The sequence below is a fragment of the Stylophora pistillata genome, chromosome 2 (assembly GCF_964205215.1).
Source record: "Stylophora pistillata chromosome 2, jaStyPist1.2, whole genome shotgun sequence".
NCBI lineage: Eukaryota > Metazoa > Cnidaria > Anthozoa > Scleractinia > Pocilloporidae > Stylophora > Stylophora pistillata.
This window is the reverse complement of record NC_142520.1, coordinates 22,251,052-22,272,272: the sequence shown is the minus strand read 5'-3', so window position 1 is coordinate 22,272,272 and position 21,221 is coordinate 22,251,052. Positions and strand designations below refer to the sequence as shown.

Here is a 21,221-nt window from a genome sequence, read left to right as displayed (position 1 = left end):
GATAAACTTGAAAATACTCATGGCCTACGCTAACTTCAATAAACTTGAAAATACTCACGGCCTCCGCCAAATTCAACAAACACTCGACTGATCACGACCAACTCCCTTCGCTTGTGAAACCTTGGTTGGAACTTAACCTAACCTGTCCTGAAGAGTTTAGAAAATAAATGCGAAAAAGAGTATAAATATTTCACTAAGTTAGCATCTAATATGTAAACTGAGGACAAAAATCTTGAGTTTAGAACATATTTATGTAATTGGAAAGAAAAATTGCTAAACGGCATTTTTGTCCATTTTGGCGCCTCATATTTTTGTCCACTTTGGCGCCTCATACCCAGTGTGGCTCATTTAGTTTATTCCCAGATTATAGTTTTTTTATCCTCTCCGGGGACTTTAGATGTCAAACCAAAAAGAAAACAAGACTTCTTGGACAACATTAGTTTGATAACGTGCATACTTTAGTCCCTTATGACAGTAGGTTAAAAAATTACAACTTTTCCAAGCATACTTTATTTCTGAACTTTTTTGTCGAATACCATGCAATTGATCCTACATTTAATTTATTTTTGGTAGGGACTTGAGGAACAACAAGTTGAAGAAATTACCATCAGACATTTTCAGTTACAATACCCAGCTGGAGTGGCTGTAAGTTTGGAGCCTTTTAAATTTGTGCAAGGAACGCGTCTAATGCATATCGCGTTTGTGAGAATACAGGAGATCAGGGCAACAATTTATTAGCTACAAACAGAAGTAATAATTGTTATGATTTCTTAAAAATTGAAGAAGGGGGAGGGGTGCCTGAAATACACCATTATGACTCTCTACCCATGCAAAGAACGGAATATTCTGGAATATTTTGGAGTAATCTAAAATACAAGTGTAATGAATGCTTCGAATCCAACTCGTATTGTTAAGAATAGCAGCAGATTACAGCAATGATACATTAGCTCCAAATGAAAACAGTTGCAAGGTACAAATGTTGCCTTTCCTTTGTCCCCACCTCTGGCTACTTCGGTTCAACATCGCGTGTTAGTCCTCATCTATGTAACTTTCATTTCTTTCCTACATAAAAATTTTCTTTCCTAAAAAAAATGCTTGCCAAACTGACCCTCTTTGCCAGAAAAAAAAAACAGGCGTTTAAGTGTGTGGTTTCTACATCCCAATAAAGCTTGATTAACCCTTGAATTAGGACATTCTCTATAAAAAATGCATTTGACCAGGAAAATTTTTTATTCGTTACATACATTATCAAAGAAAACAGTTGTAAAGAGAAGAATGCTAGGAAAGCATTTCCTTTAGACCACTCCCCTCTTTCCTGATTAGTCTCTTTACCAAGTCAACTGCACTGGTAAATTTCGCCCTTAATAAGTTTTTCTGCGATAACTTTCCAATAAGCCAGAGAAATACCGCATAATGCTTCATTAAAAGAAAGCTTCTTCGCTTAAGCGTAGCCGTTAAAGCGACATTGTATGGACATTTTGCAACAGTTCAAATCAGGGTCGGGTGAAACGAACAGAGCTAACGTCGTTATTTTACTCGTTGTTCTGTATGGTAATGAGCATCCGAAAAGATCATAGAAAGTGAATATTTTCAATAAAATAGTCATTTCCTGAATATTCTATGAAGCAAAGAGGGACAAGAAGCCTTAGTTCGAAGCTCTCAATAAAGCTGTCTTGTATGTGATGCAAATATTAACTTCGGGTACTAGTGGTATAGCTCACTGAGATGCTGTTTGCTCTATAAAGTAGGAGTTGTATCTTAAAGCAGCCATTTTTAGAAGGAAGTTGAACAAAGGCAGGCTTTAAACTAAAATACACTGAGTACATCGGTGATCTCCATGAACCCTCCACCTGCACTGGATGCTATTTCCACTCCTGATGTACATACGATTGGGAACTATGTCTTTAGGAAGTAGTTTCATTTTCTGTCAAATAAAAAAATCATTAATATTCAATAAGATAGTAAAGAAAAAGCCATTTACTATAGTAAATGGCTCTTTCTTTCCCTTTTTTTAGTGACCCAACTGCCTCTAGTGACCCAGTCAGTCATTTAAAGCAAACTGCCTCGAATGATCCAACTGCCTCAAATGACTGAATTGCCTCAAAGGACCAAATTGGTTACAGTGACCTAACTGTTTCAGTTGACCCAGTCATTTCAAATGACATTTCCTTTGTGAAACAGCAGAACCTGACATGTGGCCATTAGCAAAAATGACCTAATCAGTGCAAGTGACTCAACTGCCTGGCGGAAATGACCCAGTCATGGTCAATATTCTGTGGACCCCCCGGTCCAAATCCGCCCTCTAAGCGGATTTGGACCCCCAGCAAAACTGAGTGAAAACATCATGCCTTACATACCTGAGCGAAAGCGCTGAGGATTGAGGTCTAGGGTTTAGGGTTAGGATTAGGGTCTAGGGTTTAGGATTAGGGTTTTAGGGGTTAGGGTTAGGGTCTAGGGTTTTAGGGTTAGATTTCACGTCGGCTCGTGTGTAGTGTTTTATACGCATATCATTTTAAAAAATAATGGTACAAAAAAGTACCATGGGAACAAAATTATCTAAGATGGTGGAGGGATTAACTCCAACACACTCTTATCGTAGACGTAATGTTTACTGTCACACAACACAGGGAAAAGAGAATAGACCCTATATTACGCATTTGGGTATCGTGGGTTATACATACTAATCTAACTGACTAAGATTATGAGCAGAAGTTGTATTTATAAGAGTCCCAAAAGGTTTTTGCACGCATATGGTACAGGTTATTCAGGACGCATGACTTTTACGTTTAAAAAATGAGTGTCGTTTAAAACGCAAGTTTGGTAAACAAGAATAGACATGCAAGATTTTTGCATATTTCACAAAAGACGGCTATTTGTCACACAACACGTTGTCATACAAGGTCTTTAGAGTGAAGAACTTGAAAATGATAAGAGCACTCTAGAAACCAAAGTACTAGACGAAATATGAGTGTTTCTTATGAATGATACACAGTATCACGCAACTACCCATACCATAGGACAATAGAGTATCCACCCTTGAAAACTAGAAGGAAATGTATAGAGATGTAGGAATTAAAAGCGTTGAATAAATCCTGGTTTAGGGTTAAATTGCGTAGGTTATAGGGGCGTGATTTTTCATAATTTGAAAAAATTAAGGTCATCTAAGATGGTGTAAAAACAATAAAAAATAATAAAACCTAACATGGTGTTTAATCCTCTCTTAGGGAAAATGATTTCAAGATAAAATGAATATTCAAAAAAACGTTGATTTTAGAATAAAAGGAAAAAAAAATTGTCGTGACCAGGATTCGAACCTGGGTTATTGCGGTCACTCACACCCTTAACTCTTTGATAACCCATATCAAAATCAAAATAAAGACCCTAACAGTCAAACATCAGAGTGAGACAAACAATGGAAACAATAAAACGCAAGAGGGTGACTCATGCTTCCAATGGTAGAAGTGATTTCAAGATGTCATTAGCATTCGTATCGTGTATAAAAAAATCGAGAATAAAAGAGGTTTGTTTCCGCCTAAACCCTATGATGGGATGTGAATAATTCATTCCACTCCGACAAAATGAGAATAGTTTGGATGGTGATCACTCAGTTCATGAATATTCAAAATTCTCTAAAAATAAACAATTGTCCGTTTGAGGTATAAACATGCGATAGCTTTTTTCTCAATAAAAATGTTTACTTTCAAATCTTAATTAAAAATAAATTGTAACGCGCGAGTGTGATCACTTGCAATGACGAAAGTGTTTTAAATTCTATACAAAATTCCGCAAGTGAGGAAAATAACAACGATAATCGACGCAATTCAATGACAATGATTCGAAGAGAAATAATTAAATCTCCCATATAAAATAAAATTATCAGAAAAAAACCGAACGAAAAGGGTATTCAAAAACGCAGCACCATGCTCATGAACATTCCCATTTCTCGGGAAAAATGAACCATAGAGCATACAAACCGGGGGAAAATACGAAATGCCAGCAGGCGTTGTAACTGACTCATGATTATCTGTCCATCATTTTTTAATCAAGTCATAGCATCGTATGATGGACGATCCTCGCAGTAGATAGCGCTATTTGAGCAATAGCGAAATTCAGACCTGAAAAAAATCAGGCCTGTACGGGACTCGAACCACTGACCTCTGCGATACTAGTGCAGCGCTCTAAATTTCTGAATTTTCTCTGAATTTCGCTATTGCTCAAATAGCGCTATCTACTGCGAGGATCGTCCATCATACGTATCAAATACCGCAGTTCAAAATATATGATTTTCATATATTTATTCTATCTCAGTCATAGCATCCTTACATTTTTTCGGATCAAAGTCAATGACCTGTCTATCCAAATTGTTACCGAGTTATGACGTGTGTCAATCAATGATAGACCAATGGAAATCTAGCAATGGGTGTATAAGAGTGGCTATGAGTCGGAATGGTATGATCACACGTGGGACCAAAGTGAATCACCAGATAGGCGCCCTAAACTACTAATAGGTATAAACGACTAATTGAAAATGTGTCATTTCCCCTAGTTTCTCTCCAAGCGTCTATGAAACATTATCACGGTATACGCGAGATTTACAAATTTTGTTGATCTGAAAAAAATGTTCAAGACGTACTTTGGAACCACGAACCACGTTTCTTCAGCTCAATGAAGCAACAAAATACCAGTGGTGAACACCTCAGCTCTTTTCTCTGCACATTATCACAAACTACTGGACGGTGTTAGATACCTCACGAACCCCCACGGATTCTTTAAGGCCTTTATAGAGACATCCGGTTTCTTATAACCGTACTTGAATTTGACTGTTTACTGTTGTCTATATTTCTGTTAAACTGGATTAAGGGATGGGCTAGAATTAGGGTGCAATTGGGGTCTGGTGTGTTGTTTCTACTTTGTCATTTTTCCAGGTCTTTTAGTTGAATTTTTTTTTCAAATCTGATAGAAATGTTTCGTGGATGAGAAAAGTGCACAACATTGAACATGAGGAAGCCTTTTTTTTTTTTTAAGAAATTTGAGGTTATAACTTCGGATATAAATACAAAGAAAGTAATAAAATAGCATCATTCAAAACAAACTTTTACATGGTGAGCGACTTTGGCCGAATTTGTTCGCAGATCAAATTAAACTTAATTACTTTAGAGCGGCCAACCATAAATATCGCCTGGAGGTGTGCAATATAAAAAAGTCGAAAATCCCCAAGCCTTATCAGAATATAGGTCTCCATGAACTATTTTTAGACAAAATGCTTTAAGTTCCATAACATTTTTATTTTACGCGAGCGGCGGGAAAATCGGTTTGGTGGCTTTCATACCAGAGTTCACTAGTATAGGTCCAGTCAACCCACAATTTGAACGTCGCTTGAGAATAAACAAACCGGAAAATGTGACCAACGATTTTCTCAATGGAAATAACACGTATTTACGAACAGTCTGAAGTGTTATCTGTCCAATTGTCGCGAACTAAGTTTTTGGGCAATTTTTGTAATTTTCATTATTCCACTCATATAGGCGGACAAAGAAATGGGAAAATTGAGAGGGTAAATCGCATCTTGGGATATGGCCTGGGGCTATACCAAGTTAATCCAGCAAAAGAACAATGCTTCTTATTCACAAAGATCCAATAAAATATTTGGGCTACTCAAGAGTACGAAATTTTAGGACCACAAACAAAAGTAACACAGAAAAGACATGAGACCGTTGTGGGGTGAAAAATCGTTTTAACACTGGATAGAAAGCTGATTTAGTTCAACTTCCGTTGTTTCTGTTGCTCAGGTTACCTGATATTTAAAATGTTAGCTGTTATTTCCCAAACAAAACAAGCCAAATGCAAAATCGTCCTGTACGATACGGATACAATTTGAAAATGGTAACCAACCATCAAATCAATATGTTTGCCATATTTACACTTTAATATGAGTATTGTTAATGAATTCAGTTGTACATACCATGCATTAGCGCCAAACATAGATTGCGCATTCGCTTCACGAAATGCTGTCGTGAACTGCCTTCTGCTTCTCTCAGATTACACGACAAGCGGACCCCCCTGTCCTGGGCCACAATTGCAAAACACACGTCAGTACCACAAACACTAGCATTCTTTCCTTTTAATTCTTGCTCACTTTCACCAAATGTTAATTTCTCACGCGCGTTATTTATATTTATTTTTTATGGCCATCTTTTTATCCTCTCTTTTTTTTTTTTTTGTTCAAACTGATGGGTTCAGAGTGGGATTCAGCCTTTCCCGACAGTTACTTTTCTTTTGGAAAATTCTAAGACATCCTTTTGTTTGACAAAAAAGCAGTCTCCTCTTCAAGAAAAGACAAAAGATATCGTTTAAGAAGAGAAGTTGCATCCATTGCCAACAAACACGCCGATCTTTGTTTCTTTTTGAGTTGAAGGATGCGTGAGTGCTTTTCAGCACCACTGCAAAGTGTTGCGGCGTATACAGTACGGCAAGTGCATATTTACAGAGGAAAGGCACTCGCCTCTCGACAAGGCAAAGATGCCTTTGAAAAATATCAGGAAGGATCTAGTGCACAGCCCTATTTTGCCACTTCTGCGATTGCAGAGTAAATAATTCAGGCGTTACCGCAGAGCTGGGCATTGCGATTTTCGAGAAAGGCTTCCCATTTTAGTGCTAAGCAGGAGGCCTTCCTAAAAGACAAATTTAAAATAGAACACACTGGAATCATAGCAGATCCGGCAGAGGTGGCTCAGGATATGGGGCATGGAAATCATGAATATTGAGCCGAAGATCAGTCACTGTAGATGAATTCCTAGCACCCAAGCAAATGATGGTCAGTTGCCTGGGGTTTTCCTCCAGCAACTCTGATGCGCGCTGGCGCAGAAATCGTCAGCGGCAGTTGGCACGAAAAGTAAAGTCCTCTCCAAGAGTGGCGGCAAATAATGACAGTGCGAACGCATCAAACAAACTATATTAAAGGCATTTCGGCATGGAGGATGAAACAGAGAAAGGCAACCGGTTTTGGAATACCAAGATTAAGTATTCTCTGGAGAAACAATGCGTAATGAGGGTTCGTTTTGCAGAAATTAAACCTAACTACGGGATGAGACCAAGAATGGTGAGAAAATCGCGCTCAGTTTCCAAAGGCTCGACACAGCAGAGAAAATTTCGGCGTGATTTAAGGGAGAGAATTTTCTCAAGAAGCGGCACTTCGAGAAAATTCCCGAGGATTGTCGCGTGCTTCAAAGTTACGGCAGCGAGTCAATTATTGTTGTCACGCAAACTACGCCGCTTCAAATTATTTATTCAGTAAACCATCAAAGGGTAACAACCTCATTTTACGTGCTGCGCTATGATCGAGAAGGATTTAGAAAAGACTCAAATTTACAAAAGCTATTGAATTTGAATTCGATCTAGCTTGACAATTAATTAGGTAACAGTAGGACTTGCTAATGTTTTGTAAGACCTTGTCACGAAACTTTCATATAATAAAAGAATGACAACCCTGAATGTAACCTGAAACAAAGTTCTAAAGGAAATATGTTTATTAATACAAGCAGATATTTTAAAATTTAATCTTGATATCTTGTAGAAAGAAATACACTGGAGTAAATAAATAGAAGTATGGTTTTACCTAAACATAACAGCTAAAAGCTTGTTTATTATTTGACTAACGATGTCTGATTCATTATTTTATGAAATTATCCTATCAGTATAGAGAATCACTCCTTTTAAAAACAAATTTCATTTATCTATGTATACTTCATCCTGCTCTTAAAACTATCAAGCTGCAACCTTTTGTAGCTTTTATTTAAGACAAATCCATTACTAAAATAAATGCATTGTGTCAATTGCAAACATTTGGTTGGTAACAGTGTGGCGGAGAACGTCATTGGTAGTGTGAGGGATAACAAGAGGGCATTGGTTGATGTTCTGGGAGGTGAAATGAGAGAACATAATTACTTCGCATTACTTGCCACCATTTACCAGTGGTGGTGCTTACATTTGACCAGTTAGTTAAGGTCAAATCTTCCCTCACTCCAGAATGTTTGGCCTCTTTAGCCTGTAAAGAGACAATGCCATAACCCACCCTATACCTTGTAAACAGCAAATTTCCATGATAGGGAATGGCATATCCAACTGTCCATGTGTTGTGACATCAACACAAATGTACCAAACTTGTGGGGTAGACTAACTCACATACTCGAAAATTGTCCTTAACAAATCTTGTTTTATTCTCCTCTTTGTTTTTACAACGTCTCTCTTAATTTCTGCTCTCACACACAAAAACTGATTTTATCATCTCCCACGCATCTCCTGTTACAACCTCGTGATCTAGTCTATGCATGCTTATGCAACTTTCGCATTGTATCATCTCTAAAAGTGTCTCCACTGTGCTTACACAACTTCTGTTAAACTGGATGAAAAAAGCAAAGACATCAAGTTAAAATACATACTACACATTTCTTTCAGTTCTGCAACCTGGGCAGAATTGGTCTCTATTCTTTTAAAAAGTCCCCCTGCATTCCTCAGACACTCACCTATCTTGCTAAGAGCTAATCGTTGGATTGTTTATGCCTCTGTTTCGTCTTCACTTTCTTAAGTGTCAAGTAAACAATGGTAATATGAAGCCAATGCAATGGCTTGATTGCCAATAAGCCTAACTGGTAACTTGTTATACCTGTTAGCTTCATCACTAAAATGTTCTTTTACTCTTGAAGCCAAGTATCCCAGTCCACACCCCCCATCCCCCCTACCTGATGTACGCCTTACATGAGGAAAACTTCTCTTCTGCAGGTATTGCTTTAGGTCTACCTCTGATTTCTGCAACATCCCCTGCTTCCTAGCATGCTCCCCAACATTGTCTGTACCAGAAACCCTCAAAAGAGTCTCCATTCCCTATAGGTGCTCCCAGAGCAGAAACAAAAGGATCAAACTTTCCTCTTTCCATGGCCTCTAAGTACAGGAGATCAATATAATGTTGCCAGGCATTGATCTTACAATGCATGGGTTCTGGCCTTAACTTGTCTGGAAAATGCCCAATCCTAGGAGGATCAAACTGTCGGATGCCATTTTCAGCTCTGAACTGTAACTTTCTGGAATTTCAATTTTTTTTTCTGAAAGGTTTTGGGGAAGAGAGGCAAGAAAATCGTTGTTTACCTTTTCAGTATTAGAGGTTCTCATTTCCTTAGTGTAAGGTTTCCAGGTGTCATCTTTACCCATTCCAAAACTACCCCCCTTAGTGTTCATGTTTCCTTTATGAACATTTGCATTTGAGGAAGGATATGTAGCTGCCTGGTTGAGTTCACTGGCTGCCCAGCTCTGCCAGGACATGCCTGCTCCTGGCTGAAATTCAACAGTGGACCCTTTATCACAAACAGTGAAAACATTACCTTCAAACATCTTCATCTCTTCAGTGAGCTGCTTCCAGAGGTCATGCATTATTTGATCTTTGTCTTTTACACTTACACCTGATCACCAAAGTTCCAGCACACCATACTTCCAATTGACATTGTCAGCTCATTTGTTTCAGGAGCTCCATCATCTGAGAACTGAAAAATTAAATGATTTTCATTTTCATTGAACCAGACAAGCTTACAAGAAAGATGGGGAACTCTCATGTGCAAATCAATAATCAGAAACACCTGATGCCCCTGAGATCTGTTTGACATGACCAATGTCTAAACTCTTAACAAACTTGTCAACATTATCATCTGAGAAACTGAGCTTGGGTAACCTTAAGTCAACTCCAAGACATTTAATGTTATGTAGCAGTCAGACTTCTTTTTCAGTATTAAAAAATCAACTTTGTGTTTTACAGACAAGATTTATATATTTAAGTGGCACGGACTGTTTCAGTACACCTTCTGAATATTGATAATCATTAATGGCTCTCTCAGAAATACCCTGAAGAAATTGGCCCCTCATAGACTACTTTCATCATAAATTGCTACCAGATTAATATTCTCTTGTTTAAATTTTAAATTAGCCATTCATGCCTCGTTCTCCAGTACAAAACTCAAAAGAACACATTATCTCAAGCCAGGTAACAAAGGCTAATCTAAATTTAAACAAAAGAATATTAATCCGGCAGCCATTTATGAAAGTGGTCAATGGTTTCGTAGCTTGCATTGGCAGCCAAAAAATCCCATGCCCCATGCAATAGCGTACCTATCGTAGATGAGTCATTTCGTGGAGCAATCAGTCGAAAAGCCTGATTTTCCTTTCTTCTGCCATGGAAGTGAAAGGCTAAAGCCACTCAATATAAAAAAAAAAAAGGTTGGGAAGCTTTAACCAATGTGAAATAAACCACTTAAAAAAGCTCTTTAGTATAGAGAAGCGCACATAGAAAATCCCATGCGACGTCATAAAGATTATAAGACTGGAGATCTCTAAAGTAGTGTGGGCTCTGGAAAGACCCTGTTTACCAGGCCAGAAAAGTAAAACTTGGGGACCAAGTTAATGCAGCGCGGGAAAAGATGCCCAATTGTGTTATAAAAGATGTGAGTTCAAGGTTTCCTAACCCTCCAGGCATTCCTTACATAGGGCATAAAAGGGAATAAGCAAATTCTCATACAAATGCCCATGTCAAGGAGAGCAATTATAAATAACAACTGAATAAGTTCATGAGACATATACAGTCAAAAGAAAATTAAGGGGTGGAAACATCAATAAAACTGCATGGAAAGTCCCTTAAATAATACCTACACTGTAATACTCATGAATGCTTCACTACTTAGTACCAGCAGTTGCTGTAATTATTCTTCCCTGGTTACCTCACATCTTTTACAAGACATTTGAGCTCCCATTTAAAGTTATCACACGAAGTCAGAATCACTGGTAAGCAGAATGGACATCAGTCATTTAGATTAAAAAAATGTAGAGCAGATGGTTTCCCTGAATTTGAATGTTTTTGCAGTAAGCACCCTGATCTCTGCCGGATGATTTGGATTCCTGGCATGTTGGTACATCTTCAGAGAAAATATTTCTCTATTCACATTTTCATTCTGCAAGAGAAATAAGTCAATAAGAAAGAGTAAGCATAGCATTCAAAAAGTGCCAAAGCAATTGTGCACAATTAACAACAGCATAAGTCTTTTAACCAATCAAGAATGGCTACTTCCATGTGTATGTTGAAGGTCCCATCCCCATAGTGGATCCGCTTAGCAGCATAAATTAGCATCACTGAATGGAGAGATTCAATCCAGTATCTTTCCCTACAGTGCAGAAGTTAACAGATTTTGAGTGGCTTTTTCTGTAACTAGCTAGAACATGAATTTTTTGTAACTTTTTTAAGGCCTTTACTGCAACATCCTTAATTTGGAAAAGGCAAACTTTTTCATACAAAGAATCAAAAACATACAGTAGCATGTGCCAATTAATTACCCACACGTAATCATAGGCATGTCTATATATTGAGGTTCCAATAATGGTTTTCCTATAGGGAGCTACAGCTTCAGGTTTAGTTAAAACCTTTTGCTCATTAGGTAGCCATTGTGCTTGCACCATGACTCTGCATGGCAATTGACATGATTTCCCTGAGTCATAAATAAAGAAAATTATAGGAAAACAAATTAATAGATCAGTATTAATAAGAGTAAGTATAATGCTTCTGGTTTTCCATTTTTACAGAAAATTGTGTAATCTTTGAGTTCATGAATTATGCTATGTCTTGTTAGAATTACATAACACAATGTGTTCATAATAACAAAAATTAAATTAGCATGAAATTCTTGCTCACTGAGTGGACTGTTCTTCATGCAGAAGTACTCATGAGAAATAAATAAACAACAACAAAGAGAGAATTACTTTAGTCATACTATAAAAGATTTTTCTGTCCTCCATACTCATATTACATCAATGGTAGGATATTATTGAGGCTGCAAATGTATCATACCTTGGGTCTCAGTTAGAAAAGTCAGCAGCTCTTTTGTCATAGGGACTTCATGGCTCACTGCTGAAGTTTCACTAGCCCTACTCCAGTTTACAACTCCTAAAACTTTTTTGGTTCTAAACAGAATCAGTAAAAATAAGAATATTTTTAGGAAGAGCATTGAGTGTATTAAGGTTCAACATATCATACAAAGAGTCCAAAAGTATCTTACGAGAAAGAAAGGGGTGACACCGTCGTGTGTACTGCTGATCTACTCGAATCATGCCTTGCATCTGTAATAACACACTACAGGAAGAAATGTTAGATATCAAAACATAACATTGAACACATTTCTGTACTCACAAATTTCTCAGGGGTTACAATTTGATACCAGATATTGTATGCTTAGATGTGCTAGTCAGCAGAACTTTGCAGAAGTCTATTAGATCCCATACATCAAATTGACTGCTTGCAGAGATCCTGGCTTGCAAAAAGGAACAATTGAACAAAACTCAAGCATGCACCTCCCATACTCTAAGACTGCTGTATAAGTATGTGGCCAAGGACAAAGTAAAATTGAAATCAACCTGTACCTCTCCATTTACAACATAACCAGGGGTGCTTTTCACTTCTTCCTGGGCAGCAGACATGGACTCATTGCGAACCCTATTCACAATGGTTGCATAACAATGCATTTTCAAGACTGTTGAAGTAATTTAAAAAAGGAGGTATTTTAGAATTCAGGTAAGAGAGAAACCAAATAGAAAACTGCTCAGTCCATTTGAAGTATTTTGGTGGAGAGATCATCATTTGGCTTGCTGTAAACTGTTGTTGACTGCCATTTGCTTGCAAGAAGAAATACAACATAGGAGCATTAGAGAAAGTGCATCGCCAATCTATGAAAAACAGAGGCAGATAAGTGACCAGAGAGAGCGAGTTTCAGAAAATTTCCAGCAGAAAACGAAAAGGTACTTACCTCAAATTTACATAGTACTTTGGAGGACATCCTGCCATGATAGAGAAGGAGAGCCACTTGAATGAATCTCCACATACACATGAAACTGTTACGGACACAACGTGACTTTGTCGATTGAAGATTAATAAATCGCAATCATTGAGTTTTCCATAGTAACAGCATGCTGCTAAACTTCAGAATACCCGGCCACTGAAAAATCATTCATCAAATCCTGCTACCGCAGTACCGCAGTCGACATACTTTACATACTTTACCTAATATCTGCATTATATTAAATATCGTGCTTAGTATCTGCATTTATTTCCGGATATTTTGAAACACTCATTCCCTCAACAATTACAATTGCTTTCAAAACATCATAAAACACAACAAATTCTTCATTTCTTAACTTGGCCGGTAAACCTCTATTAACCTTTCATTTGGCTCACTCCCGAGGGTGACCGCCTAATAGAGCTTTGCCTTCACTTTCAATAATAACAAGAACCATTCCACGTTCTTTGAAAAAGCGATGGAGAATTAATCATACATATTTTGTAGCTTAATCATACATTTATATCAATAATAACAAGAAGCATTCTACGTTCTTTGAGAAAGCGATGGAGAATTAATTATACATATTTCTTCGCTTCATCATACATTCTTAACACGCTTTTAAAAGTTAAAGCTTTTCTGTAGTAATATCATAAACTTTCTTTACATCTTTTAAAAATACACTAAACAAATCGTCATTGCGGTGCATGTACCTCCACATAAATTCAGCCAAATATGTGGAGAAAAGATGCTTTCGAACGCCAAACATTGGTAGTTTACACTTTGCATGCCTCCAATGACCTTCAATTTTATTGGTATGGTCACCTTCTTTGTTCACAAATTCTACCGAATGATTAACTGTTCGATGTTCATAACCATGTTTCTCAAGTGTAGAGTACGCTTTCCAGCAATCAGAAACAATGATAGTTCCAGGTTCAATCCATTTTTGGATAATGGGCAGTAGTGTTTGTTCGTCCCGTTTTTCAACTGCCACGACGAAACATTTCCTGCTGCCTTCCTCGATTCCTCCAAAGACCCACTGGCCTTCGACGTGATGACCTCGGTGGTATTTCCTCTTGCCAAATTTACTCTCGTCGATCTGTACCACTTTTCCTTTTCCGCCCAGTTTTTCACCGTTTTCAAGTAGAATTATTTCGCAAACTTCGCGACAGAAGCTGTCCCAGTCCACCCCAGTGCTTTCCGCAAGTCCTACTTCATGTTTTATTTGCGCCTGATCAAGATCCTGGCACCACCAGTATGTCAACTTCAAAATTTCTTCTAAAGTCATATTGCTCTTCTCGAACCAGCTTCCTTTCCTAATCGAAACTTCTGCCTTGTGTCTTTTACCGTTAACTTGCTTTCTGCATTCCCACTTCAAACCATCCGATCGATCCTCGCACCTCGTCAAACTCATTTCTCCAGCACACATCGGACACGAACGCCCCTTCGCCATAAGCCCTTCATCCATTAACCAGTACACCAGCATTTCTTTGTCCTGCATTTGCGCTACCAGGTTGTCGTATCGCCACTTCTTGTGTTCACAGTTGCGACCATAACTCCCTTTAAGAGACATTCCACATTGCGTAGCACGTTCCTCTTTCCCTGTTTCTAATGTTGTGGTTTCACTACAAGCACTGGTTTTTGCACTTTTCAGCCCACGTTTCGATCCTATTGCAACTTGTATTCCTTTATCTTCCATACTTCAATTTATATTAAGCAAAGAAAGATAACTTCCAAGTTTCGGAGACCATTAACCTTCCTAAAGCACGCCGCCCTTTCCAATTAACAAAATCTCCCCTCAATGAAAAAATCCCGCACCAAATAACTTCTTTCAAACCATACAATACTATGAACTTTACTAACAATGGCGGCTCGCACCTTTACATCCCGGTTTCAATCAGCTCTATCACAACTTCCCTTTTACTTGCGTTTGATAGGGCAGTCAATTATCTCATAAGCGGCAAAAATAACTTATTTCAAACCATACAAAACTATGAAGTTCACTAACAGTGGCGGCTCGCACCTTTACATCCCGCTTTCAATCAGTTCTATCACAACTTCCCTATTACTTGCGTTTGATAGGGCAGTCAATTATCTCATAAGCGGCAAAAATAACTTATTTTAAACCATACAATACAATGAAGTTCACTAACAAAGGCGGGCCGCACCTTTACATCTCGGTTTCAATCATTTATATCACAACTTTCCTATTCCTTGCGGTCCGCACTGCTCCCTAGGGGCTATTCCCTTCTCAATCCATGCTAATTTCAGTATATTATACTCGTTCTGGCCTTCCTAATTTCAGTAGATTATAATCGTTCTGGCCTTCAACATCAAAATGTACGCTGTATCCAAACTCAACAAACAGCACGAACAGACATGGATCAACCTTCAGAAAAGGTTGAATTCGTTCCAGTTCCCGTACCACAAGCTATTTCCCAACGAAGATGTTTATCAATTTGTGAAGAATAAGGCCGTCTCCGTCGGAAGCTGCGAAGGATATTTTATTCCTTCGCTGCTAACAACTACAGGCTTCATACTGGCATCCAACAACGCACAAGTTAACATCACCACACACAAGCAACCATTAAACATATTTTCTATATTTGTGGGATACCCCGGAACGGGTAAGTTCAATTGGAATCTTTTTCACTTGCACTTTTACTTCTCGTAGTACCCTTGCTCTCTGGACGCCAATAGGTTTTCATCACTAAATCTTGCTGTAGGTTCAATTAAATTCTAAAAGACCTTCTATTATGAGGCTATCAAATTTTTGTTACTTTTGTCTCCTAAAGGAAAATCTTCTGCTATCCAGTATGCAGCCCAGGATCCACTGGAAAATCTAGGCTTAACCGAAGCCATAATAAGCAAAACCACCTCGTCGGGACTGGTAAAACTTCTTGCGAAGAAGAAGAAAGGAATGATTCTCTCTCCAGAGATCTTCGACATATTAAACAAGCTTCTTAAGTCCGATGAAGACAATGCTACCGGAGATATCCAGCTTCTCTGCAAATTATTTTCGGGCGAGCGCTGCTCATATCACTTCTCTACAGAGGAAAGCAGATTGATCCTTCCAAATACGCCCTTCTGTCTCCTTGGTTCCACGCAACTGGTAAATGCTGCCAAACTGATCGCACGCATGGATCAAGGACACGGCCTAGTGGATAGAATCCTTCTTGCCACCCCCCTTGCCTTTCGTCCAACCCTTATTGAAATGGAGGCAGCCACCGATTATTTATCCACCGAGGTGGTAAGTGACTTCTCTGAAATGTTCGAGAATATAAATGGAATTGACGAAAACGTTGAATTCGTCTTCGACGAAGGAGGGAAGGAGCTACTCAGGGAGAAAATGGACGAGTTCGTAGCTGAGGTCAATGAAGCCATCAGAAATGGGAAAGTGCCACCCAAATCAAAGACGCCAGAACTTATTCCGAGAATAGCTTGCGCTCTACATGTCTTTAATCACGCCCTGGAAGAACTATTGGCCGGTGTACCCTCGTCACAGCCTGATACAACGATATCCAAAACAACACTAGAAAATGCAGCATCTTTCGTGAATCACCTCGAGACACAGAAGGAAATACTCTGTCAGGTTAGCAATCATAACAACAAAAACTTGCATTTTTCTTTAATTACCTTTATTTTGCGCACATTCCAATTATTATTATCAGAAACTCGGCCTTGTCCTATTGAAAATCCGCTTATTTCATTTTTTCTATAAATGTATTCTATTCGCCGATAGAAAATGATGACGTGCGCAAAGCTCTTTGAATGATTTATCCACATCTTAGAGAGCTTTGCACTTGAGTTTAGAAAGTGGCAGTAATTTTCCGTAGTTTTCCATTACACCGTTTAGCGAATGTTTTTCAAACACGTGCTTCTTCAATATCTCAGGAAATTTGAAGTAAAAGAAAATGAATCATTACTTGGTTGCGAATTTTTTTCCGCGCTTTTTCTGTTTTTTTTTTTTTTTTTGTCATTGGCCAATGTGATACGATTAGTTTTGTTTTTCTAAACTAATTTTAAAACTACTCTGCTACGTTACCTGAGTCAATCACGAACTAAATAACTATTAGCACAGGTAATCCAGGCTCACTTTTTGCGTCACGTACGCATGTTTAAATAGAGAGAACATATGGGGAGAAGTTTAGTTCTTGAAATTCACTTGAACATGGAAATATACATCCATGAAACTTAACATGTGGCGATTATTTTTTCTCCCTAATATGTACAGTAAGTTTAGGTATAATAATCTTCTTAATCCTTTCCTTCAAAGTAGAGAGCAGTTTCCATACCTAAACTTCGCCCTATATGTTCTCTCTATTTAAAATTGTTTACGTGACTAAAATAGTTAGCCTGGGTCACCTCTATATTACCAGAAATGCAGTAATGTTTTTCCGACTATTGTAATGGATAACTCATTGATAAGAGGTGAAGACTAACTTTCTCTAGTTGACTTGCATTGTTTTAAATTAGTTTCTTCTCCTTTTTCAGTTTCTTAAAGAAGTCACAAACGCAGCTTGTGATAAAAGCATCGATCAGCCCACCACAAAAACGATCAGGGACAACGTCTTAATGACCCAAGGCCCTGTGGTATCTTATCGTTCCTTCAAATATGGCAAAAGATCAGCGCGTGCAATCGCCGAAAGTGAATTTAACACCGCTACAGAATCATTAATGCAAGATGGCTTTGGAAGAATTGTGGAATTTAGAATACCTAGAGCAAAAAGCACCTGCAAGGTATTTGTGAAAAGCAAGCCAAACCCTTGGCCGAACTGTACGGATGTCAGTCTAAACGAATTTGAAAATGCCTTGGCCAAGCCTCTACATAATGATATTACAGTTCCAATGAGAAAATATCTTCAGGACAATAATCACATCTCGAAATAGCAACATATAAATAAAATCCATTTCTATAGGACAAGCAGAAATAAGTTAAGAAAAACAAAAACCTTCATGGCAATAAATTTAGATTTCCTTTTCAAGATTAATGTTTCAAAAACCATTTCATTGAATGGAAACGTTTTCGCTTTTAACATTGGAATTTAATACCTGCTTTTCAAAAATAACATTTCAGTAAAAGTAACTTTTCTTACATTCTAAGTATAGTTTTCATTCTATGTTTGTATTTCACTGTATTTTTAAAACAGGTATGTAAAGTTAATAAGCTTCCATCGAGTTTAGGAATTTACGCGGCCGTAGCACTTTATTCTAGTGCTTAGCTCATTGCTTATTAAACGAGTTGCTTATTCAAGAAATGCCAAAAACACTTCAAACTAGGTTTTGGTTTAGGGTTAGGCTTAGGGTTAGGGTTAGAGCTCACTTTATTACTTATTAAAGGACTGCGGACCGCGGTAACAGTTCAGTTTAACACCTAGTTTAATACTTATTCATCCACGGCGGGAGTGCGGACCGCGGTAGCACGTCGCTTGAAAAGTTAGTTAATACGTATTCATCGACTGCGGGACTGCGGACCGCGGTAGCACTTGAGTTTAAAAGTTAAATATCTACATATTCATCTACTACGGTAGTGTGCACAGCGGTAGCACTTCATTTGAACGCTTCATTTCATACATATTCATCCACTTCGGTACTGCGGACCGCGGTAGCAGTTCTGTTTAAACATTAGTTTACTATTTATTCATCCACTGCGGGACTGCGGACTGCGGTAGCACTTGTTTTTAAAAATTACCTTACTAGTTATTTATCCACTTCGTTACTGCGGACCGCGGTAGCAGTTCAGTGTAAACATTACTTTACTATTTATTCATCCACTGCGGGACTGCGGACTGCGGTAGCACTTGTGTTATAAATTAGTTTACTACTTATTCATCGACATCGGTGGGTTTGTCAGCGGTACCACTTTATTCTTTCTCTTCGCAAATATATTTTATTTCTTGGTCCAGCGCGGACTGCGGACCACGGGAGCACTCGATTTATGAAGGGCGTGAGTGGCCGGGTATTCTGAAGTTGCTCCAAAAATACAGAGTTCGCAGAGCTCCCTCGCTACAGAGATATATGGGGTCGTTCTCTGCTGAAGGCGTAGTGATCTGCATTCTTTGTGGTGTATGTTCTGCATGTGGAGGGGAAATTGGAGAAACAGCATCAGAGAAAGGTAAAGAAATACACGAAGATGGAGTGGAAGACGCTAAAGGAAAAGAAAACCGTGTGGTAGATGGTGTAGAAACAAGAGAGGGGTCCGGACTAGCTGTGCTTCCAGTTGATGATAAGCTCAGTTGGCTCGATTTCAGTCCTTTCCTCTCCATTTTCTCCTCAAAATCCAACAGAAGAGCCTCCATCAGATCCGCATTCTGTGTACTTGAGGTCGCTTTTGTTAGATTTAGCGCACCTTTTGCCATTTTGACGCGGTCTTTGATGCCAAGAAGTCTGCTCTCTTGAGGAAGCTCTCTGTTGAAAGAGAACTGGACCTCGATCTGTTGGACGCTTTTTCTTGCACATAGATGGGTTATTTCCGTCAGCCATAACGCACAAAATTCACAATAAATATCCTTCGAGCAGCGACAGCTAAGAATGTTGCCGAACAACCACTAGAGTTCTGAAATGCAGGCTGCTAATCGCACTTAGAGGCATTGTCAGCGATAATACTGCGCATGCATTATTTATGACGCCGCTAGTTTCAATGGGAATAATCTGAAGGCTCTCTTAACCGATGTGTATAAGGGGCTTGGGGATGAAAGTCGAAATTACACGCGCGAATTTTGAAAATACAACTGTACGACTGCATAGTCGACCGTAGATCGCACTTTGAACGGCCGAACGATGTGTTGGTGCCAAATAAAATCCAAATAAGCTAAATTATGGGAATGAGAGTCAACAAGACTCAATATCTTCTAATTTTTTTATCCAAAATAATACTTTTACTGCGTCTTCCATGCACACCGTTTCACGTACGGTCAGACCGTTGGTCGCAATATTGAATGATTCTTTCATTTGAGCTAATATCGAGGGGCGGAACCAACCTATTTATAGCGCACCCTCGTGTTTAAACCTGCTCAAGCCGTGAACGAGTCGTCACGTGACCTCTAAGATAGTAACGGGAGGAATTTACATAGCAACCGGCCATCGTATTTATATAATTAATTAATTATAATTAGTTAATTAATTAACAATATTTCCGGGTGCAGATTCTGAAAAATGTTCCAATCTTTTTTATTATTTATTTTTTTTCTCACACCAATATCTTTTAAGCACAAAAGCTCACGAATAAAATAGATACCGGGATAGTACGAGAGTGCACGGTGCGGGAAATATGAAACATTTATGCATTTTTTTTTTCAGAATTTATCATAATTGTACACCGTTCACCGTCCCTCATTCAATTCTTCATTTTAAAATCCCTGTGCTATTTGGTAAATAAACCTCTTCTGGCCGGCGGCTGGTATGTCGGCTGATAATGTCCGCGGCTGAGAGATTGTCCGAAAAATGAATATCTAGCCGAGAAGCGAAGTTTCGAGGGCAAATATCAAATTTTGAGGATAATATCTTAGCCAAGGACATTATCATGACAAACCAGCAAGCCAGAACGGGGTTTATTTATTTTTCAACCCTCCCATTTATTTTCCATTAGTTTTTGAGCATGAGAGTGCAGGCGCGAGCCTGTGTTCACGAAGGGTAATCCTTCGCAGCTTTTTAATCTCTTTCGTCACCTGATTCTGTGACTATGCTTTCGGGAATTAAGATATTGTTTGGATCTAACAATTATCAAAGGAATTCGAATTAGGCCTCAATGCATTTCTCCAGAGAATTGCTTGATCTGAAAGTCACTGGAGAAATTATTTATGTTAAAAAACAGAAAGTTTTGATATCTTCCTACTAAAAGTCAACTGTTAAGGACCTAGAATTAAACAAACAACCATCAAAATCGAGAACGATTCATCGTAAATTGTCAAAGTTAATATCGTCTCCCCACCCCCCCCCCCTCTTAAGTGGAACACTTTGATACAATTTGTCACCCAAAGAAAAACTCGGTAAAATATTTCCATTTGAACTACAAAGACGACAGGATTCCACAGAACTTGGTTGTCTATGAAGATGCAAAGTAATAAAGTTTACCTAAGTCAATTACGGGTCAAGCAATCATAAATCCTTAGGAAAAAATAAGGCGATGTCAACAGGTATCCAGAAAGGATAAGATATCCTTATCCGGAAATCGGATACTTTGGAAATGAATACTGCCCTTAAAGGCTCCAAGTTTAGTATCAATATTGCTTTTTAACTTGTCAAAGATTCGATCTACAACATCGGCGATAACTTCTGAACCGTAAGAGCTTCTCCGCGGGATTATTCGAATGTGCTCAACTCCAGATGTATCGCCAGAAGCTGGGTTCATATTACAAGGGT

The 21,221-nt window shown here is 38.5% G+C and overlaps 2 protein-coding genes, 1 long non-coding RNA gene and 1 pseudogene across 3 annotated transcripts; 1 reads left to right on the top strand and 3 right to left on the bottom strand.

Moving 5' to 3' along the window:
* Nucleotides 1-7,508: 7,508 nt before the first annotated feature.
* Nucleotides 7,509-12,855, bottom strand: LOC148737787 (uncharacterized). Its single transcript, XR_015997397.1, has 2 exons — nucleotides 10,153-12,855; nucleotides 7,509-9,533 (listed from the first exon to the last, which is right to left on the bottom strand). It is a non-coding gene; the product is annotated as an uncharacterized LOC148737787 (long non-coding RNA).
* Nucleotides 12,856-13,488: 633 nt separating this feature from the next.
* On the bottom strand, nucleotides 13,489-15,128 carry LOC148737786 (uncharacterized). Its single transcript, XM_088749342.1, has one exon. The coding sequence runs from the start codon at nucleotides 14,557-14,559 to the stop codon at nucleotides 13,489-13,491; it is 1,071 nt and encodes a 356-aa protein (XP_088605468.1). The 5' UTR covers nucleotides 14,560-15,128.
* LOC148737785 (uncharacterized) lies at nucleotides 15,127-18,226 on the top strand. The gene is made up of 3 exons (XM_088751279.1): nucleotides 15,127-15,487; nucleotides 15,656-16,452; nucleotides 17,355-18,226. The coding sequence occupies exons 1-3, from the start codon at nucleotides 15,199-15,201 to the stop codon at nucleotides 17,748-17,750; spliced, it is 1,482 nt and encodes a 493-aa protein (XP_088607405.1). The 5' UTR covers nucleotides 15,127-15,198; the 3' UTR covers nucleotides 17,751-18,226.
* A 570-nt stretch (nucleotides 18,227-18,796) lies between these two features.
* On the bottom strand, nucleotides 18,797-21,210 carry LOC148737784 (uncharacterized; annotated as a pseudogene).
* Between the last annotated feature and the right edge of the window lie 11 nt (nucleotides 21,211-21,221).

Excerpts from the sequence above, each read along its gene's own strand:
- LOC148737786 (XM_088749342.1), bottom strand. The coding sequence starts at position 14,559 with ATGGAAGATAAAGGAATACAAGTTGCAATAGGATCGAAACGTGGGCTG.
- LOC148737785 (XM_088751279.1), top strand. The coding sequence starts at position 15,199 with ATGTACGCTGTATCCAAACTCAACAAACAGCACGAACAGACATGGATC. Across the intron at positions 15,488-15,655 it reads TGTGGGATACCCCGGAACGG|GAAAATCTTCTGCTATCCAG; the intron begins GTAAGTTCAATT and ends TGTCTCCTAAAG. Across the intron at positions 16,453-17,354 it reads AGAAGGAAATACTCTGTCAG|TTTCTTAAAGAAGTCACAAA; the intron begins GTTAGCAATCAT and ends CTCCTTTTTCAG.